The following is a 21429-nucleotide window of genomic DNA, read 5'->3' as shown; positions in this document are numbered from 1 at the left end:
ATGAGCATATGCTCGATAGTCAGTGGGTTCTTTCTTCGACTGCCTCGACACTTAACAATCAACCACCATCGCGACACAACAGTTGGAGTTTAGCCGTTAACCGATGCAGACGCATTGTAGTTCAGCGAGAAATTTTCTTCGCGCGCGCACTCAATGTACCAAAGTGCTGTGACTGTATTCCGTGGAAATGGTGGTGTGTGACCCAAGAGTGATTCTTCATTCAACAACCACCACAGGATACCATTGGACATTCAATGACAAAGTGAAACAACATAAATAGCAAGAAGAAAATTTTTTTTTTCTTCTCCCGTGATATCTGCCCCCCTGCGAAGAAACTATATCATACTGTGTGTGCTACTCCCCATTTGACCACCAATACTGCCAACATTTCTTTGGACAGGAGTAGTTGAGAGAAAAAAAGAGCAATTAAATAGTGTTTGTGTTGTTGGAATTTTTTTTTTTTGCTTTTCGTGCCTAAAACCTCCAAGAAGTTTTACTGACTACTTGGCAATTGTGTTGACCAACATAAAGAGTGCGCACGGATGTGAGATTAATTAAATTAGTAGAGGGAGCAAAAAAAAGAGTTTAGGAGGCACATAAAGTTGCGTCGAAAGTTTTTGGAGTAATAAAGAATACAAGAAAAAAAGGAGTTCTTAAGTGCTATGTGCATGTGATTGGTTGGGCAAGAAGAAAATAAAAATATATCATAGAGAGACACCGACCAAATTACATATAGTTGTTGTGAACGGGGTAGAAGTGCAGAGAGAGAGAGAGAGAAAAGAGCAATGCCGGAAGTATGTAGTTAAAATATGTAGCACTCCTATAATCTCCATGTGAGTGGTGTGAAGACCAGTCTGTGAATTAGTTATGAATTGAGACGTATTCCGTGTGTATATATGCATCGGAAGTTCCCCATCGTTGCATTTGTAAAATCAACGAAGCAAACGAAGAATTTATAAGGACTGTTTATGTCCACAATGCCCAGGTATTTGGCTGTGGCATGGTTTGTGGTGCTCCTTGGATATGCCGCTGAGATTGGGGCACAGTGCTCGTGGGAGTATAGGAATGGTAGTGCAGTAACATGCACAATTCGCCGCCTGGAGCGACAGGGTGTGGACCTCGCCGGTGCTGAGGGCACAACACGACTCGATATCAGATGCAATGAGCAATTTCTCTTTGAATCCCAATTGCCCGTGCGAGCCTTCGGTCGCCTCCAGACACTCACTGAGCTCACAATGGAGTCGTGTAAGCTCCTGCAGTTGCCAGTGCACGCCTTCGATGGTCTATCCAATCTCAAAAGACTAACAGTGCGAACGAACAACTATGTGTGGGCACCTGGCAAGACACTCGACATCCGGCCTGATGCCTTAGTGGATCTCAAGGATCTCCAATACCTTGATTTGAGTCACAATAATCTCCGACACTTGGCCGAGGGTACCCTGTGTCCCCTCAACAATTTGCAACACCTCAATCTCTCTTCCAATCGCATACGTTCCGCTGAGAATTTGGGATTCGCCCCGGAGTCCCAATGTAGCGGTGGAGTGGACCTTCATGTTCTCGATGCGAGTTACAATGAACTTCAGGCTATCCCAGAGGGATGGGGTGTTTCGCGCCTTAGGCGCCTTCAGCAGCTCTTCCTTCAGCACAACAACATCACCGATTTATCGAGTGAATGTCTCATTGGGCTGAGCTCCCTAAAGGTGCTCAATGTGAGTTTCAACCATCTGGAAACGCTGCCTGAGGGTGTTTTCGCGGGATCACGTGAGCTTCGTGAAATTCACTTGCAGCACAATGAACTGTATTCCCTCCCACGGGGTACATTCCATCGACTTGAGCAACTCCTCGTATTGGATCTCAGTTCGAATTCCCTGTCTAGTCATCACATTGGAAATGGCACGTTTGCCGGCTTAATAAGGCTCATCATTCTAAATTTAGCCCATAACGCCCTCACACGTATTGATAGTCGCACATTCAAGGAGCTCTTCTTCCTGCAAATACTGAATTTGCGTAACAATTCAATTGGGCACATTGAGGAGAATGCATTTCTGCCACTATACAATTTGCACACACTCAATCTCGCCGAGAACCGTCTGCACACAATTGACGATAAGCTATTCAATGGTCTCTACGTCTTGTCCAAATTGACACTCAACAACAATTTAATCACCGTGATCGAAGTGAATGCATTCAAGAATTGCTCCGACCTCAAGGAGTTGGATCTTAGCTCCAATCAGTTGCTTGAGGTGCCGGTGGCATTGCAAAATTTATCAATGCTCCGTACATTGGATTTGGGTGAAAATCAAATAGCATCCATCCACAATGGTAGCTTCCGGAATTTGGTGCAACTCACCGGTCTCCGGTTGATTGACAATTTAATTGGGAACATTACGAGAGGTATGTTTTGGGATTTACCACGACTCAGTGTGCTCAATTTGGCAAAGAATCGTGTACAGAGCATTGAACGCGGGGCATTCGATAGGAATGCCGATTTGGAAGCTATACGACTCGATAGGAATTTCATCAGCGACATTAATGGCATTTTTGCCACCCTCGCATCCCTGCTGTGGCTCAATTTGTCCGAAAATCACCTCGTATGGTTTGACTATGCATTCATCCCGAAGAATCTCAAATGGTTGGACATTCATGCGAATTACATTGAAGCATTGCGGAACTACTACAAACTCCAAGAGGAGATACGCGTAAAGACACTCGATGCAAGTCACAATCGCATCACGGAAATTAGTTCAATGGCCATACCCAATAGTATTGAGTTGCTCTTCATCAACAACAACCTCATTGAGACCATTCATCCGAATACATTTGTGGACAAGACAAATCTAACAAGGGTGGATTTGTACGCAAATGCATTGGCAACACTGCAGATGCACAATATCCGCTTGGCACCTGTACCCGATACCCGCCCCCTACCTGAATTCTATCTCGGTGGCAATCCACTAGAGTGCGATTGCTCAATGGACTGGCTGTATCGCATTAACAACCTCACGACACGCCAGCACCCCAGAATAATGGACTTGACCAATGTGGCGTGTCTCATGCCCCATGCGAGACGCGGACCAGCCATCAGGTCCGTGGCCACCCTGTCATCCTCGGACTTTCTCTGTCGCTACGAAACCCACTGTTTTGCTCTTTGCCACTGCTGTGACTTCGATGCGTGCGATTGCGAGATGACATGCCCCAACAATTGCACCTGCTTCCATGATACCACATGGAATGCCAATGTTGTGGATTGCGGAGGTGGTGGGCGACGTCATGGGCGGGAGTTGCTGAAGAAGGTGCCAATGGATGCAACAGAGCTCTATCTCGATGGTGCTGACATTGAGGAATTGCAGAATCACGCATTTCTCGGTCGCAAAAATCTCAAGGTGCTCTATCTAAATAATTCCAATCTTGCCCTTATGCACAATCGTACATTTGCCGGGCTAACCGCCCTCACCATTCTCCATCTTGGTGACAATCAACTACGCTCCCTCCAGGGCAGTGAATTCGATGATTTGGTTAATCTGCGTGAGCTATATTTGCAAAATAATCGCCTACGTACGGTGACCAATGCCACCCTGGAGCCACTCCGTGCTCTCCGTGTGCTTCGCATTGATGGGAATCAACTTGTATCTTTTCCACTGTGGCAATTGCAGACACCTCAATTTCAGCACCTCCACTCCCTTGCCCTGGGGCGGAACTCATGGAATTGCAAATGTCGCAACCTCCAGGAGCTCACGGCATTCGTTGCGGACAATGCGGTGATTATTCAGGATTCCCAGGATATCTACTGTATTGACCCCACTGGGGTTAAGCGCACCCTCGACCTCAATGCCACATCCATTTGCAGTGATTTCTACGCTATCGGTTCCATGATGAATGACAGTGTATTCGGAAACTACATTCCCCTCATGATTGGCTGTGCCGTCATTACCATACTCATCCTCCTCCTGGCCCTCATCTATATCTTTCGCGAACCCGTACGTGTGTGGTTCTTCACACAGTATGGTGTACGCGTGACTGGGGCACGATGTGAGAAGACTGAAAAGCTATATGATGCTCTGGTGCTTCACAGTACGAAGGATAGTGAATGGGTCACGCGGGAATTGGCGCCAGAACTCGAACGTGGTCGCCCTGGGTTGCGCCTCTGTGTGCAACATCGTGATCTCGTACAGGATGCAACGTATCTTCAGCTATTGGAAGCAGCTCATGCATCCCGACGTGTTGTCTTGGTGATTAGTCCAAATTTCCTTCAGACTGAATGGAGTAGAATTGATGTGCGTCACGCGGTGCATGAGTCTGTTAAGGGGCGCCCGTATAAGTTGGTGATTATCGAGGAGAGTGATGTCTTCTTGGATGCTGCTGCAGATTGTGAGCTCTTGCCATATCTCAAAACGACAAATGTTCGGAGGGTTAAGAGGCTGGAGCAGCAATTCACGGAGAAATTGAGGTATGCCCTACCAGCGGAAAGTATTCAACGGCGGGGCAATAACTACACTCTAGACCATCATGAGCGCATTAAACAACCTGCTAGTCCGGGTGTTGTCTTCCGGCCAGCCCCACCACCAGCTTACTGTCCAGATGGTGATGATCCAAATTATTCATCCGCCACAACGGCTACACCAAGTCCGCGTCCGATGCGCAAAGCCCTCCTACATCATCCGCATCATCTACCCAATGGGATTATGCAGCAGGTGCACATGGAGAATTCTCAGAGGCCACCATCGGAGCACATCTACTCCAGCATTGATTCCGACTACAGTACCCTCGATCGGGAGAATATGGTCGTGGACGTGCATAGGCTCACGTGGCGCAGTAGTAGCAACCATAGCCATCATCCACCGCATGATCATCGTGTCCAGGCGTACCTCGTGTGAAATACTCCAGCTTCCAGCCATCGGCACCAAGGTAAAAGACTATCTCACTTCAATGCTCATTTCAAGCACAACCCAGTGTAAGAGTTCCCCCACCCCCCATAGAAAAAACCCTCGATGTTCAACTGCTTTGATAAGTAAGAAAATTTCATTTAGTTAGAAAAACTTCTACATAATAGCCCACCTGACTAACATTTGAGCCATTTGAGGTGAGTCAGACAGAGGAAGCAGAAACACGAGCGGTTGAGTTTAGAAGTTAATGACTTTTTTCCTGGTGACAATTCCACGTGTAAATGTAAATAAACTGAGAAAATTGGACAAGACCTAATATACCTTCATTAATACAATAATAGACCGAAACGAGAGAGAGAGAGAGAGAAGAAATATTTAAAGTGGTAATTAAAATGTAAAAACTAAAACAAAAAGAACTTATATTGATATAAAAAAAGCTATCATAGACATAAGGGAAATAAGCTCATACTGGAACACCTTAATTTCATTGAAAAAAAAAACCATAATGACGGGGTTAAAAAGGCGTGAGAAATTGCATTTGGAAGAAAGAGAGAAAAAGAGGGAAGAAATGAGTAAATGGAGAGGAGAAAAAAATACAATTTGTAAGGAAAAAAACGTAATAATTGTAATTTAATTAATTTATTCGTAACAATTGAAAGGAATTAATAATTGTGATAAATAAATTTTATTATTTCCTTCCAGGATTTTTTTTTGATTGTGAAAAACTTTGATTATTTGAGGAATTTCCAATTTTCCTAGGGTGTCGTCACACGTTAGTTTGATAAAATTCTTTTGGTGCTTTTATTGATTTTTTTAACGAAGGGATTTGTAGAGAAAATAAAAAGGCCTAATATGTGGATGAAATTGGGAATGGGTATGTAATGAATAGAACGTTAAAATTAAAAAAAAAAAAATGAGAAGGAATATCTTCAATTAAACTGTTCTATCTGTTTATAAATTAAGCTAAATAATTCAAATATTTTGTTTCAATATAGAAAATCTTCTTCACACTTGCGCTAACCCTTTAAACCATCAGGATTCAGAAAAGTTCACCAAAGATTTTTCATTCTTATTCCTCAATTGTTTCTTTTGCAATCTGCAGAGGAAATCGAGAAGAATTCTTTATTTGGAATAAAGAAAATTATTTGAGAAGATTTTTTAGGTTAATGTCAACTACATGCATTTTATGATTTAATAATGATAGTTCTGGATTAATGGAGTTTACGTACACAGATATAAAGCTCTTCAATGTGAACAATATAAATTAGAAAACTTAAAAGCATAGAATTAGCTTTCTCGCCATAAACTTAATTTGCGAGAAAATATTAATGTCACTTCTCACGCTCTCTTCTAACTGTCAACTGTCAGACACTAGAACCCATTGATCCTGACGTGTGACACCACCTTTTTTTTTCTTCTTCTTGGAAAAAAAGAAGAACCTTAAGTGTGTGCAAAGAACAACATACAGCGAAATTCCACAATTTAATGTAATTACTTGTGAGAAGTTGTGTGATGGCGAAAAAAGACAGCCATACACGGGGAGTGAAAGACATTACAATAATGTATTATGTAATTGCTATGATATTAAAATCTCTTACACAACATATCAATTTTGAGCCAATCTCAAGACACACCAAGAATCCATTCCAAAGTGTTTACCGTGTATTATGTATTTGAAAAGTATCACAACGCTTAGTTTTTTGCGAATGCAAATGGAGAAAAAATTTATTTCATTTCACATAGGGAGGTGTATACAATTGGTGTCAGCGGTGGGGTCACTTCAAACAGGGGTTAGAGTTGGATTTTCCGGGGGTTGATTTAAAACAAAGAATCAAAGGTGTAAATGGTAAACACTTGTGTATACATAATCTATGAGATTTGTGTATTTAATACGAGACAGGAAATCAATAATAAATTTCGGTGTTTGCATTAATATAGCATTAATGTTGCTGTACATGCGAAGAAGGGGGAGGGTGCCATTGCATGGCTTTTCCACCATGATGTACGAGCACAAGTGAAGGGCCAAATGTAACTCAATGATGACAGGGCAAAACTGTGCAAGAGGGGTGCTTTTCATGCTAAACCTATTTATTATTTACAATTTAGCATTATGCATTTTTTATGTTCTTCACCTTATTTGATACTTCCATTAAAGATACTCCGATTTCCATAAAGAAATAGAACAAAAGAGAATTTTTATCGCATTTCAATTGAGTTAAAAAAGGTAAAAATTTACCAGAACAGAAATTAATTTAAAAGATGCATTTTATATTTAAATTTAAAACTTATGTGAAGGACAAAATTGGACACTTTGACCATAGAAGTTCTGCCAAATAAAAATCTCATTTTATTATGGACAAATAATTTTCAAATGACAAAGAAAAAATAATTTTGAGAGAATCAATCCCATAACCTAAATAATTCATACAAAAATATTTTTTTGACATGGCCACTGTGGTCAATTTCGTCTTCCTCGAATTATTTTCATTTTTTACCCCAATTCATTTTTTGACAAATGAAACATTTATAACAATAGAAATTTTCAATGTATTAAGAGACAAAAAATACACAAGATAGACTTCTTGAAACAAAACAATTATATGGAAAATAAGTTGTGGTGTTGTGTCCTTTTCAAACATAAATATTTATTTTAATTTGCTCATTTCGTATGCTTAATTTATAATAATTCAATTGATGCATTTTTGATATGATTGGATTTTTGGTTACCATAAAGACAGTATAAATATCAAGTGGAAAATAGGGTGAATCGAGTCACTTTCTTTTCTCAATTTATTAAGACATTTTTTTTTTATTTTAACGGTTGTTGAGACTAATTAAAAAATAAATAAATTATTCTCTAAAATAGGAAAGAAACTTTTCCTGTGATTCTATTCACCCCTTTAGTCGTATAAATATAGTAAAAACATATATTATTCAAAGAAATTTTCTCTCTCATCGTTGAGTTTATTTTCTGATAAAATTGAAAGCTTAATTTGGGGTATTCATTTGTATAAAAAGAGGACTTTATGCACAATGTATGGAGTTAGTTTTTTAAATTACAATACTTCACATTATCCCCTTTTTGAATAGCAGAAAAGATAAATGCGAAATAGTAAAACTTTGTGAAAATGCCGAAAGAACATTTTTATTTACTTCTGAATTTTTTATTGGGAAATATTGTCTTCTTTAAAAGTTCTAAGAAATTTAAAGGAAAAATTAAAAAACTTTATTGGAAGAAATTAACTTCGTTCTGTATAACGTCCTTTGTGAAATTTTCATTTTTCTCTGAATAAAATGGTTTAAAAGAAAACTTATTAAATCTTTTTTTTTTTATCTAAAAAAGAAATTCAAAAGGTAAAAAAAAAGTATAACAAAGTAAATAATGAACACCCCTTTGATTTTATTTCCTTATAGAATCAAAAGTGATATTGCAGTTCACACTAAAAGTAATTCAATTAATTTCCCGAAAATAATTCCATTTTATTTGATTTAAAAGCAAAATGAAATTCATGAATAAAGCACATATTCTACTTTTTTTTTATAAATAAAACTCAATGGAAAATCCTGCAAGGATCGATGTTTTCTGCTCCAAATATGAACTTTGTGAATAAAAATAAAATTGAATGTGCCGATATGTGGTGGGAGGACATGATTCATTGTTAAATGTGAAAAAAAAATGAAACAGTGTAATAGCATTTAAATAAAATATAATGTGAATTATCCAAATAAAAGAAAAGCATGAAAAGCGCATGATAAGCAAGTTGTGACATAATCAATTGACTGATACATTTCAAATAGAGATTTTACTCTGAAAGAAAATAAGTAAAAAAAAAACGTGCTTGAAACCGCATCGATATGTGGCTATAATGAGAAAAATAAATAGTATTGAAGGCAGAAGTTAGGAAGATGTAAATAAATGGTGTAAAAAAAAGCTTCTCAATTAATTAATGTAAATAGGTAAATGATAAAAATTAGTGTAAAAAAAACTACATTAGATAATGAAAAGAAAGAGAAAAAAAATTAAAAGAGATAAAGAGAAATTATTTAAGGGTCTCTTATAGTTTTTAATTGAAACTTTCAAGAAAAGACATTGTAAGAATTTACTCATTATACATTAAATTACTCAAGTCTCTTTTTGTCTCTAATTTTTTACATATTATACATTAAAATATATTTACAGTATATATATCTAAAATCTAAATTATGACTTTTTATTGTGCTCTCCCCTCCTCGAAGGATTTTTTCATCGCTTTTTTATTGCCACGAAATATCTTCTTCTACTTTTTCTGCGTCTTTTTGAGTGCTGGAATTTTTATACAGGCTGGAACATTGTTGGGGAAATTTGTATTTTACTACTGTCCAAAATGGAATTGTATCTTTCAGAAATAAGAAGTGAGTTTTAATTTTCAGAATATTAATAAAAAAAAAGTTATAACTTTTTTTTAAGAAAAAAAAAAAAAAACATAATTTGGGTATTTTTCTACATATCCAGAAATCAACATAACTCCATTTGCTTAAATATTGGGTGAAATTCATTAGTCAGACACACTTAAGATTTCTTAAGAATGACTTAAGTTTTCATAAAATTTCTTAAGACTCATTAAGAAAAAACTTAATATTTCTTCAGTCAGGCTGAATCAGGCTGTAAAAATCATTAAAAAAAAGGCATTTTGCTCCATTTACTTAAGAAATTTAAGGATTTGCTTAAAGAAAACTTAAGAATCTAAAATTTTTCCTAGAAATTCTTAAGTTTTTCTTAATGAATCTTTAAAAAATTATGGAAACTTAAGACATTCTTAAGAAAACTTAAAGAATCTTCGGAAAATTTAAGTCTTTCTTAAGGAATCTTAAGTCTGTCTGACTAGTGAATCCACTGTTTAAATACTTATGCCTAGTTTAAACAACTTAGGACAACGTTAACCCCTTTAAAAACTTTGGCTTAGAATAAAAAAAAATTGTGATAGATTAAAAGATTAAAGCCTGGTTAAAGAAACCTCAGGTTTAGCTTAAGAAATTTAGGCTTAGTCTTAAGAGGTTAGGTTAACGTAAAATATTCAGGACTAGTATAAAAAATTTGGGCCTTGCTTAAAACACTAAAGCCTTGTTCGAGAAAATTTTAACCTTATCTAGAGACTTAGAACTGCTTGAACAACTCAAGTATAGCATAAAAAACTTAGGATATAGTTAAAAACTTAAGTCTAGCCGATAAAACTTAGGACACGTTGAACGAAACCAAAGTCTCTTTGAAGACATCCTGAATCTAGTTTAAGAAAACCTAAACCAGGCTTAGAAATGAATTTTTTATTACGTGTACCAAGATAAATTTTCTCATAAATCCACATAATAACGAATTATAAAGATTCTAACGATTATTTTGAGTAATTCTCATAAAATCCGTCCGAATGTTAGTATTCATGTAGTTGAACAATGAACACCCCTTCATAACAACAATAAGGGTACATTTAGTTTAAATCTCGACAAAGTGTCTAAAACATTCCTTCATTTTCCACATAGATGGGAATTTTCACACTACTTTTCCATTCATGCTCTACGGATTGAATTTGTTTAATTAATTTCAACACTCTCTCAATTTGAAGTTTCAAATTTCCAACAAGGTATTTACATGATTGCAGGTGGTTTTGCAAGAAGGATGATGAAAAGTTACTTAGGAAGCTGTGTATAGAATGCAAAAGGATTAGTTTTGAAGGTTTCCATGGCGAAAGACTTAATTAAAAGCGATATGCATCGAAGCTGACAGTCCGCTGAGTCATACAATATCTTATTGTTAAACGCAATTCAACGAAGGATTCAAATAGCTTTTCAACGGAAGTTATTTGTATTAAATTTCCTTTGCACATGGAAGAATAAGTGAGCTTTCTCTCCTGCAGATTTTCCAGATATTTCCTGGATTCTCAATTAGATTTAACAAAGACTGAACTCCATGAATGTTGGAAGAAAACTTTTCATATATAATTCAATTGATTTTCTTTATTAAATATCTTTTTTCATATTATTAGCTATTTTTAGTATTAATGGAAAAGTCTTACAGGTGAGACAAGGTGGAGTACACGCCTGATACCTTGGCGTATATATACACCAAATAGGAGGTAGCAAAGAGACAACAACCAATTATCGCATAAATCACCCCATGACGCAATTTAAATAATCACGATTGAAAAGTTCTTATATGGCATTCGGTGTAGCCTTGGTGTTATCTAATGAGAACACTTCTGAAGGTCCCCAAGACGGTAAATTGCTGTCTCAATTGTCGCCTGAGATTTATGAGACACTCAATATTTCTTCGTGCCGTGCAACACTTTGTCAATTTCGTCGTCTCGCACCTTTTCCGTTCCACCAACGGACAAATTTTCTTTATAAAGTCTCACTGTATCAATTAACTTTGCTTCTGGCAGATGTATTTCGCGACACAATTCAAACAGCTTCCGATTGCGTTCATTGACACTGCATTACCTGCCGAATACGCACGATTGAGCGGAAATTGACCATATTTGATGAATTATCCGTCAATGTCATGGAATACGTTTAATTTAAATTCTTTAAAATGCTTCAATGCATTTCAATTGTGAATAATTCTCATGCAACCACATATATTGCATTTAAGACTATATACAGTACATACATATCCCCTTTCTATTTAAGCAAAAACCCTTGCGGACCCTTACCAAAGGGAAAAAAAGATTTATCAACCATACGTTGGCTGTTCTCCCTTTTTAAATAAAATTTTACAGTGGATTAGATGATAAGATTCAAATGATGAAGTACTTTGCAGTGCTTCTAAAAAAACCCAACCCTTATTTCCTCGGAGAAATGGAAGGGTAAGGGTAAAGCGTACTGCGCCTTACTAATATTTAATGGTTGCGAAAGGAGGTGATTCATCAATAAGCACACCAATAAGTCCTTGAAGAAACATTGGAAAGAATTTTCATAGGCTACATCATGAAAATAAGAGAAGCTAAATTCACATAATTAACGTGAATGTTTCATGCATTAAAAAACTATTTAAAAAAAAACAATAATGACGTCATTTTGTATATTTTTATTGAAATATTTGCAGATTTTATTACAGCTGATTTCAGTGGAAAATTGGAAAGTTTTAGCGATTTTTTATTCTCCAGAAGACTACACGTAGGTATCAAAATTTATTTCTTCGACAAAGGGGTTTTCTCATACAGTAATGAATGAACTCCTTTGTGATTTATTTACAGAATATTTTTCAAGTCATTTCTCATTGAAAAATCAAAAGTTTTCAATAATATTTTTGATATATCTTTTTTTATTTTAAAATTTAACATTTGAATGGAAATATAATGAAATATTAAAATAATAATTTTAAAATAAATACAAAAATTAACATTCAGCAACAGCAATTTATCGGATTTAATTTATTTTTATGCATCAATTCATAAATTAACACCATTATCTGCTGATTAGAAGCAAATACAGATAATTATGAACAATTGCATATCAACCAGAAAATTGTACGTATACATTTTGCTAATGGAACGTGAATTATTGTTTTATTTTCTATATATTTATATTTATTGTGATAAATTGATAAGTTTTAACATCATCATTATAAATAATTAATATTTTATTTGGTTTTAATCCAATTATTGCTCATTTGGCGGGAAAACCACACAGTACGTGATATATGCAGATAATTCAAGCTTACTCAACTAACCTAACACTAATTCTGTTGAGTTGAACCGGAAGATGTTTGAGTGTCTATAAACACCCAGGAAGGTCAGGTAGGTCAGGATTTATTTTAAAATTTAATGAAAATTAGTTCCGGAATAAATGTTTTAAATATTAACTTTAAACGTTAGAAAAGAAACATTGAATATTAGAAAATAAGTTGCACACATTAAAAGAAGATGAATTAAAAAAAAACGTTAAACTTTCACAAGGAAAGAACTGTCAAACGTTAGATAAGAAACGTCAAAGAATTTAAAATAAATGTTAAACGCTGAAAATGTCAAAAATTAGACAAGTAACGTCTGACGTTAATTGTTGTTGCTTTGTAATATAAATTTTGACTTCAAAGTCAGTCTCATTTATTTTTATCGTTAATAAATTTAAAAAATAAGAGCGAAAACCCTCTATATATTTTACAAAATTGACTACTGTCAACGTTTTTGACGCTGTTCTTCTTAAAATAATCAATTAAGGCTTAAATTGATTGAAACTTATGATATTGAAGGACGTACCTACTACTTCCTACAATTTTTCACTACAATTTCTTCATATTATTGGCTTGTCTCATATTTATTTGGATTAACCCATAATAAAATAATGGAAACATATAAAGAAAAGATCGAGAACTTTATGGGACAGAAATCTTTTTTTTTAAGTTTTTTTTACAGAACCGGAGTTAAATTGCTTTCCCTCCTAATTATGCAATTTTTGTAAACGAAATATTTGCTTTTCTTGCTTAAGCCTTAATGCATAAACGTGCTTTAAGGTAGAAGCATTCATATTTAACATTAAAAATAATCATGAAATTCAAATTGAAAGCATTTCTAATGGTTTTCGTGTTCTCTCACAAATTATCCCTATCTTATACGATTTCTCCGTCGTGTTCGTCGTACAATATAATAGACGAAATATCTAGGAGTTAATGGTGCATTTTCCTACCGGGATCTTTTACAGCTTTGACGTTATGTACAATAAAATGTACATCACAACCACCCCACGACGACGGGAGGTTTGGTTGAAAATAGCACGTCGCTCAATAAAAGTAACATTGATTTCGGAATTTCTCCCTCTGTGAACATGATAAAATTCCAAATATATGTAGGTATATGGGTACGCCGAAAAAGCTATTCGCAAAAGCACAAGAAAATACAAAACTGCAAATTAGTCCCAAAGGAATAAATACACGTTTTTGGTGCAGAAATATCTCTCTCTGTGATTTCAAACTTTGCGCGCCAAATTCACAATAAAAATGAAAATTCCAGGGAGGGTTGGGCCGAATGGAAGAGGGGGCGAAAGTTTGCAAGGGAATTTTCCACATGGGGTATGCTAACACCCCCCGTCCCTATGTTCAATTACAAGCAACAACTTTTTGCCTCATGAAGCTGCAATGTATGCAAATTAGGGGGTGGATGGGTGATGCTGGAGCTGGAAAAAAAATATTGACGGTATTTTATTGGTCTACTGAGAGAGTGCTGCCTGTGTGGGAGGCAGATGAAAAAAAAGGTCTCTATACATTTTATTTACTTAACTTGTGTGATGGTGCTTAATAAATTTTTTCACTCCTCTCCATTCCATTAAATCATCATGTGTTACAACAGAGGCAAAATGTCTGTTGCTTTGTCAGGGAGGGGGAAAATGCCAAACTTTTGTATTAAGGATAATACTAAACTTTTACCTCCTCCCCAACCCCTCCACAACCCCTCCCTCCCCTGGGAAATGCTGAAACTTAAATACTTCTGTACGTCGAACAAATATGTGTGTGCCTGTACGAGAGAGATGGAGATATACCCTGTGGGAGTGGGGTAAAAATAGACAATGGACGTCCCAATGTCGGGGGAGTGTTGGGGTGGGAAAATGTGCGGGAAAACCATCACCATATGGTGTAGTTCTCACCACCCTGTAGCAGAAAAAAAACGACTTTCAATTCCACACAGATCTCCTTTTTTTGTTGCTCTCACGCCCTCTTTTCGGATGCCCACTGCTCATTTTTTTCACACTCATTCTTCCTCTGGAACCCACCTTCTAACACTATTAGGATCTCCTCATTCCATATTGTACGGAATGTACCCACGAAGCTCTCTTCCTCGGGACATGAGGCAAAATAACCGCTCAGTGAATAAGGTAGTGGCAAATGAAAATTTTCATTGGGTAAGCGAATACAGTGAGTGTCCTGCTGTGGATCCTAGAAACCTAAATATTCTCTCAAATAATTCTAATTCCTTTTTTTCGAATATTTTTTCATGCTTGTTCCTTTAGGGGTGGCTCACGGAGAAATGTAAGTGATCTCGTAAGTAATATATGTAAGCAAAAAAATTTTTTGTATTAATTTTTTTATAAAAAGAAAAGATTAATCTTAATTCTCTTTCATTGTTTCTGCTGAAAATTGCTTATATTTTTCAATTAATTGTAAAGATAGGGTTTGATTGTACTTTTACAATGTTTCAATAAACAGTTTATTGGAATCGTAGGTAATAATTTTCGTTGAGTTCTTGTGCACTATTAAAAATACTAACTTCAACATATTTCACTCAGAAACTGAATGATCTAAGAATTTTCAGTTGATCACAAAACATTTCTTTTAGTCAAAGAAGAACCTTGAAACTGAATGAAAACATTGAGAATATGCTAAAACCATCTTAACCCTCCGTATACAAACCAAGATTTTGAAAATAAGTCCCCTTGTTATCTGAGAAGATTGTGTAAAAATTTCAAGACAATCCGACCACCAGAAAAAAAGTTACTAACAAAAATGTAAGAAAATGGAATTCAAAAATTGGTGTAACGGTCAAATTTATTCCTTTTTTTTCCTTCGCTTTGTCATTCTTTGTCTCTTTCAAGACGTTTCTAACCTCAAAAAAACTCATTGAAAAAATCATTAAAAGATCCATTTAAAAAATTTTTTTTGTGTTCTAAGATGGACAAAAGACTTCTCATCAGGGAGTACCAAGGAGTCTATTAAAGCTCATTTGACCGAAAGAATTTGCTTTTTTTGCGAAAAATTCTATGGGGTCGGTCACCTACCCCATAGTAATGCCCCATAGTTTTGGTCACAGTATAAGGAGCGTTAAATGTGCTTAAAACATGCAAAATTGAATATTCTAGTGCGAATAAATAAATTTAACCGTTTAAAAAACTTTTTGAGGTTATGTTGTTTTACGTTAAATTCCAAATCCATAGTAAATTCACCTTTCTAACGTTCTTTTACGCGTATTCTGTATGAGAAAACACTTTAAAGTTCGTATTTAAAGGAAAAGTAATACGTAAATAATAAAATGAAGTTTCTGTACTCCTAACCTTACTTTCAATACTATTTCACGCACTTCACTCAATAAAATGGTGCAAAGTAATTTGTTGATTTGTAATAATATCAATTCTTTTCAATTAAAACAGCTGAGAAAAAACTTTTACAATCCCCAACTTACGCATAACTTACGCTTGACCCCGTACTTGATTACAAACTTACACATTCTGTTACGTTTCTTTTTGTGAATGTATCCTAATATTTTAAAATCATCACGAAAACTTGGAATTTTGTACAATAAAAAAAAATCAATGTATTTCAGTTTTTTCTGTGCCACTTCTGTTTTCATTGAGCTTCATGTGTGGTGCATATGTTGCCCATTGATGGGGGATGGGGGCCATTGTATGTGCCCTACCGTACATTCAAATAACCAAGCACATCCAAAAGCGAATTCAATGCTTCACAGATGGGGTGCTCTGTGTGGCGGGAGGGGTATTTTAAAAAATCCCACCCCTCTGACCTCCTGCCACTAAACTTGGAATTCAACGCTGAAAACTCATCTCGCGTGTAAATGCGCTGAAAATGCTAAAGCATTCAGGGTGTATCATGTGATATGAATTCATTTGCCATTTCACCGTGATACATTACGGGGATCCTCCCACACTGTGGACACACATACGGTGTGGTCATTTCCATCAATTAAGAGTTCGGCATAATCAAATTAACACTTGAGAGCTACTCTTTGCCAATTTTCACAATAAAATCTCTCCCCGAGCGAATATTCACACAGTTTGGCAAAAAGTGGACGAGACTGGCAAATAGGCATGCTGAGTATGCTCCATTGTTCCCTAATGGAGTGGCACATGGTGGAGTACCCACTTCTGCGCTACTACCCAATAAAATTACACCCACAAATTGAGATATGATTTCATCAAATAATAAATTTTCATTTTGATCTGCATACACAAATAGGCATGATTGTTTGATTTTGCAATTTGCTGCCCCACGTGTGCAGTTTATTCGCCCATTTAGATAAGGATACCACCGAGGGGGAAATATTTTTTCCTCCCAGTTGTGTTGTACTTTCACGGTTTTCACGGAAAAACCAACAATTCGAGATGGTGGTTACAAAAAATAAGGTCGTTTCCCATGCAAAATATTTGCACGTGAAATACCTTTCATATTCCCTGAGCGGGGTAATATAATTTATTCTGTCATCCATAAATTTTCCGCATCTCTGACTAAATAAACTAGCCGCAATATTGAAGCTGAAATAATATTTGTGTTTTGTCAGCAGTGTATACAAAATATGCGGTGCTTCAGTGGGAAAGCTCACCCCTGTCGTCCACTTAGTCCTCCACAATGTTTGAGGGATGGAAGGATACCTTTCCAAGGGGGCAAAGTTAAAAAAAAAGAAGCACCCACACAGGACTCAGTAGGATGTGGCCTCTAAGAGTTAGGCGTGGTTGTACAAAGTCAAAAAGTCATTAAATGTGGTTTTGTGGTAAAAATATTCTTGTTTTTCTAAATAATGGTTTTAGTGTAAAAAAAAATATATCAAGGTGAGTGAAAATTGCAGGTAATTAAGGACTCTACGTACAATATATTGGGGATCAATTTGTTTTAACTTAAAACATATTTTAGTGCAATTAATGATCGCAGATACTCAAAGTTTTTCTAACTTTGACGTGTTTTTCCTAGTTTGACGTTTCTTTTCTGAGCGTTTGACGTTTTATTTGAACATTCGATTTTTTAACGTGAGATATTTCTTTTCCAAATTTTAGAAACTTTCCACACTTTCTTGTTTCAGTTTAACGTTTTCTTTCTTTAAACAGAAAAAAAAAACATTTCTTAGTAGTTTTCAGGAGTTCCGATGTTTGACAGAGAAAATTCCCGCTCACCCAAGGAAAAGCAGCAATTAAAGCCAAAGCTTTCGACGCTAATAGCAGGTCTTCTTCAGTGGCTGGAAGGACACGTTTATTCAAACATTTAACATGTGTTTTTTACATTTTACATGATTTTTAACAATTGATTGAGATTTATTGTTGTTCTAGAATTGTTAAAAATCATGTAAATGTATGCGAAAAACCTTTGTTAAATGCTTGAATAAATGTGTCCTTACAGCCACTGAAGAAGACCCGCTAATAGGATCGTAAGCTTTGGCTTTAATTGCTGCTTTTCCTTGGGCGAGCACCGGAAGTCTTGAATAACATCTCCTTAATGTCAGAAAAGATAAAGAAAATATTTCTTAGTAGGATTAAAATTTGAGGAACACGAACAAAAATTAATTTTAACGTTTAATCGTTTGACCGTTTTAAGGTTTGACACTTGAGTACCTGTTTGAGTGTCAGTCTATTTACTTTAACGTGTGACGTTTTTCTTCTTCAAATTTTGAAGTTTCTTTTCTTAATTTGTCGTGTCTTCCTAACGATTGACTGTTTTTTAATTTAACGTTTAAAAATCCTTTCTTTTTAAAAAGTTTTTTCCTCAAACTGCCTCATTTTTTTAGGATCCTACGCCACTGATTTGTGGAATTTAATTACAAAACATCATTCAATTTGGAGATAATGTTTCATTGAAGATGACATTGCGTGGACTTTGTTGTCCACATATTGAAGAATAAGCATGTGCTGGTCAATCGCGACTTGGCAATCAGTGCTAAATTGATGATGAATAGAATGGGGGGGGGGGACGAAAAAGGCTAGAATTGATGAAGAAAAGGTATTTTTCCAATCTCTGTGGATGCAAAACGATGAATCGTGAATTTCAACTTGTTCATAAAATGTCTTATGATTGACCATCCTCTCCCTCCCGGCTGGTACCGCCAACATTCTTCCGGGACAATTGTCACAAATTTCTCGTCCGCCGAGGCGCGATGTTATATGTGATGAAGCAACAATGGCTATTAGCGGAGGGAGTCACATTACTCATATGTTTGAAATTCTATCTTAAATAGAGAAGAAATTCGTGTATTAACAGTTAATCTTGGCACCGGCTAACAATGCAGAGCAGCAAAAGTCTTTCACGATGCCACAATGAATGGAAAACATTGTTTAGGCATCTCTTTGCAATGCTGTTAAAACTTCTTCGAGTCATTGCCTCCTCACATAGGGGAGCAAAGGGAGCGAAGAAGTTGAGAGAAAAAAAAGGTTCGCGGCTTGCTTTCTTTCACTCCATCTTCGCCGTCTCTTAAGTGTTCCAAAAAACGGTGGGGAGAAAAAGAGATTACAATAAGAAGTTTAATAATAGCAGACGGCAATCACGCTGATATTGGGATGGTTAAGAAGTAGAAAACGAACACTTAGTCCACTGCACTTGGCTCCGTGGTGGACTCGGTGTTGCGCTAATGGCGTAAATTGACCCATAAATAAGCAGACCTTTCTCCATTTTACATTTTAATCTCAGTGTCTCAACTAAGGGACTTAAGAAGTTAGGCTTGATAATCATTTTTAAGTGACTTTCTTTAAGAATAAAAAAATTCTGATCTTCCTTCTTCATTCATTTAACTTTAGGAAAAAAAATCAAAACGTCGCTGGAAATATGATTTTGGAGATATTTTCTCTTGAATAAGCAAAATAATTTGCTTTGAAAGCTTCGGAATATCAAGAAAATTTCAAGTGAAAAAAGACGTTTAAAATTAAAGTTTCTTGACGTTAGTAAACTGTGGACGCCGAATTTTATGTCGCGTAACAACCATAACCTCACATTTTGATTTATTTGTAACAAAATGACTCCTAAAAAACTTCCAATCTTAAAAAAAAATCCTTTTAGACAATCTTAAAGGACGAGAAAAGAAATAATTTGACAGAACTGTCAAATTGACATTAACAAATTGTCAATTAAATGTCAAATTTTCTGTCAATTTTGCGGAAAAATTCAATAAAAACGGACGCTCTATGTCCGATTACTTTTGTGCCACATCCAATCTTAAAAGACGTTTTGCTTTTCTTTTCTCCACACCAACAGACGATGGCCACGAGATTCTTATATACATTACATATGTTTACGCCTGTCGCACTTAATGGGGGGAATGCCTCAGTGGACCGTATATATACATATAGAAAATCTAATGTAGATCACAAAGTGGGTTACCCAGCGAATTAACCGAACAACTTCCATCTCGCTCTTGTATGCTTGGAATGTTGCCACATATATAGCCGAAAAAGTTGCGATCGTAAATTTAAAAGTTTTCTGTTTAAATAATAATCCAATAATTTATATCACTTTGTGAACAATATTCCACATCCACTTTGGTACAAAATGATCTCCTTTCCACCCAATTGGAACCTTTCTCCCGCCTGATGCCGCGCTTTATACAAAGAGAATGGTTGTTTGCGACTGTTTTCTTTTGCAACAATGTGTACAGAGAGTTTGGAGAAAGAATTGAGTAAAAAAAATATCAATCAACTAAACGATGATGTTGTTTTCATAGCATTTAATACCATCAATGATGAGGACAATTGTCTTCTTTGATTTATCAAAATTTTCAATCAACATTTCGGGTCAACAATTCATGTATATACCAATCGCATTTCCCATTGAGCTACATACTTTCATCTCCACTATGCTCTTTCACAACACGAAAAATGGTCCAAATAGCAGTTTTTCGAGAACAATGAGATCTTTCTCTCCCCCATTTCTCCCTGTGCCCTTTTGTGCCATTCATGCAGAAGACACCGTGTAAGCAGAAAAAAATATGCTTGAAGGGAAATTTATCTTATACTGATCACAAATTCCCTCTTACCCTTTGTTTGTGACATTTTATTAAAAAAGAAAATATAATTTAATTTCTATTTACAAAGATGGGTGAGAAAGTTAGGAAGACAAAGCGCTAGAATCTGTGGAAAATCTTTTCTTCAATTACATTTTACAAATTGAAAGAGTTAACTGATTTTTCCCATTTTTTTGGAATATTTTCAGGGAAGAGGGGGCAAGGAAAATTTCCTATTTTCACAGATTTATTACTTTTTGGCGACGTTTCGAGGGCTTGGACCTTCTTCCACATCAGGCCTACAAGAGTATTTTACAAAACATTTTAGAACTTAAACTTAAAAAAAATAAACGACACACCTTACATAACGAACGTTCAAAGTTTGAAAAACAAATGTCATCCGTTATAAATAAATGTCAAAATTTGGAAACATTAGAAAGTAAACGTCAATTATTAAAAAAAACGGAATCACTAAGCAATAAAAATTATTCCTTCTTAATTTCTCAACCGATCAGAAATTTCTTCTTTAGAATTCCTATTCTTCTTCTTATTGTTTTACACTTCGAGAATGATTTTTCCGTTAAATAGGGGTGACATTTTACCTCAAACGTAAAGAAATGTACGGGTAAGCTGACCAAGCTTACGAGAGCTGTGTTTCTTTCAGTGTACCAATTTTGTGAGAGCAAACTAGAACGCGAATTAATTTAAATACGCGCAAAGTCGGGAAAAGTTGAAAAGTCATCCCCCAAGAAATCTTTAAAACGCCATATCTCGGGAACGGCTCCATAGATTTTCGAGTTTGAGCTATCGTTGGAAAGGTCTTAACCTCAACTATAACATATTAAAATATGAAGTAAATCGATAATGGAATTTTCGAA

The 21429-nt window shown here is 35.8% G+C and overlaps 2 protein-coding genes across 2 annotated transcripts in view; one reads left to right on the top strand and one right to left on the bottom strand.

Moving 5' to 3' along the window:
- Window positions 1–21429, bottom strand: part of LOC129795731 (40S ribosomal protein S10b-like) — a 575051-nt gene that overhangs the window by 2917 nt on the left and 550705 nt on the right. The window lies entirely within an intron of this gene.
- Window positions 67–9084, top strand: LOC129795451 (toll-like receptor 7). Its single transcript, XM_055836732.1, has one exon. The coding sequence runs from the start codon at window positions 969–971 to the stop codon at window positions 4872–4874; it is 3906 nt and encodes a 1301-aa protein (XP_055692707.1). The 5' UTR covers window positions 67–968; the 3' UTR covers window positions 4875–9084.

The sequence above is a fragment of the Lutzomyia longipalpis genome, chromosome 4, assembly GCF_024334085.1.
Source record: "Lutzomyia longipalpis isolate SR_M1_2022 chromosome 4, ASM2433408v1".
Classification (NCBI taxonomy): domain Eukaryota; kingdom Metazoa; phylum Arthropoda; class Insecta; order Diptera; family Psychodidae; genus Lutzomyia; species Lutzomyia longipalpis.
Note: the sequence above shows the minus strand (reverse complement) of the source record. Positions and strands in the feature narration are given on the sequence as shown.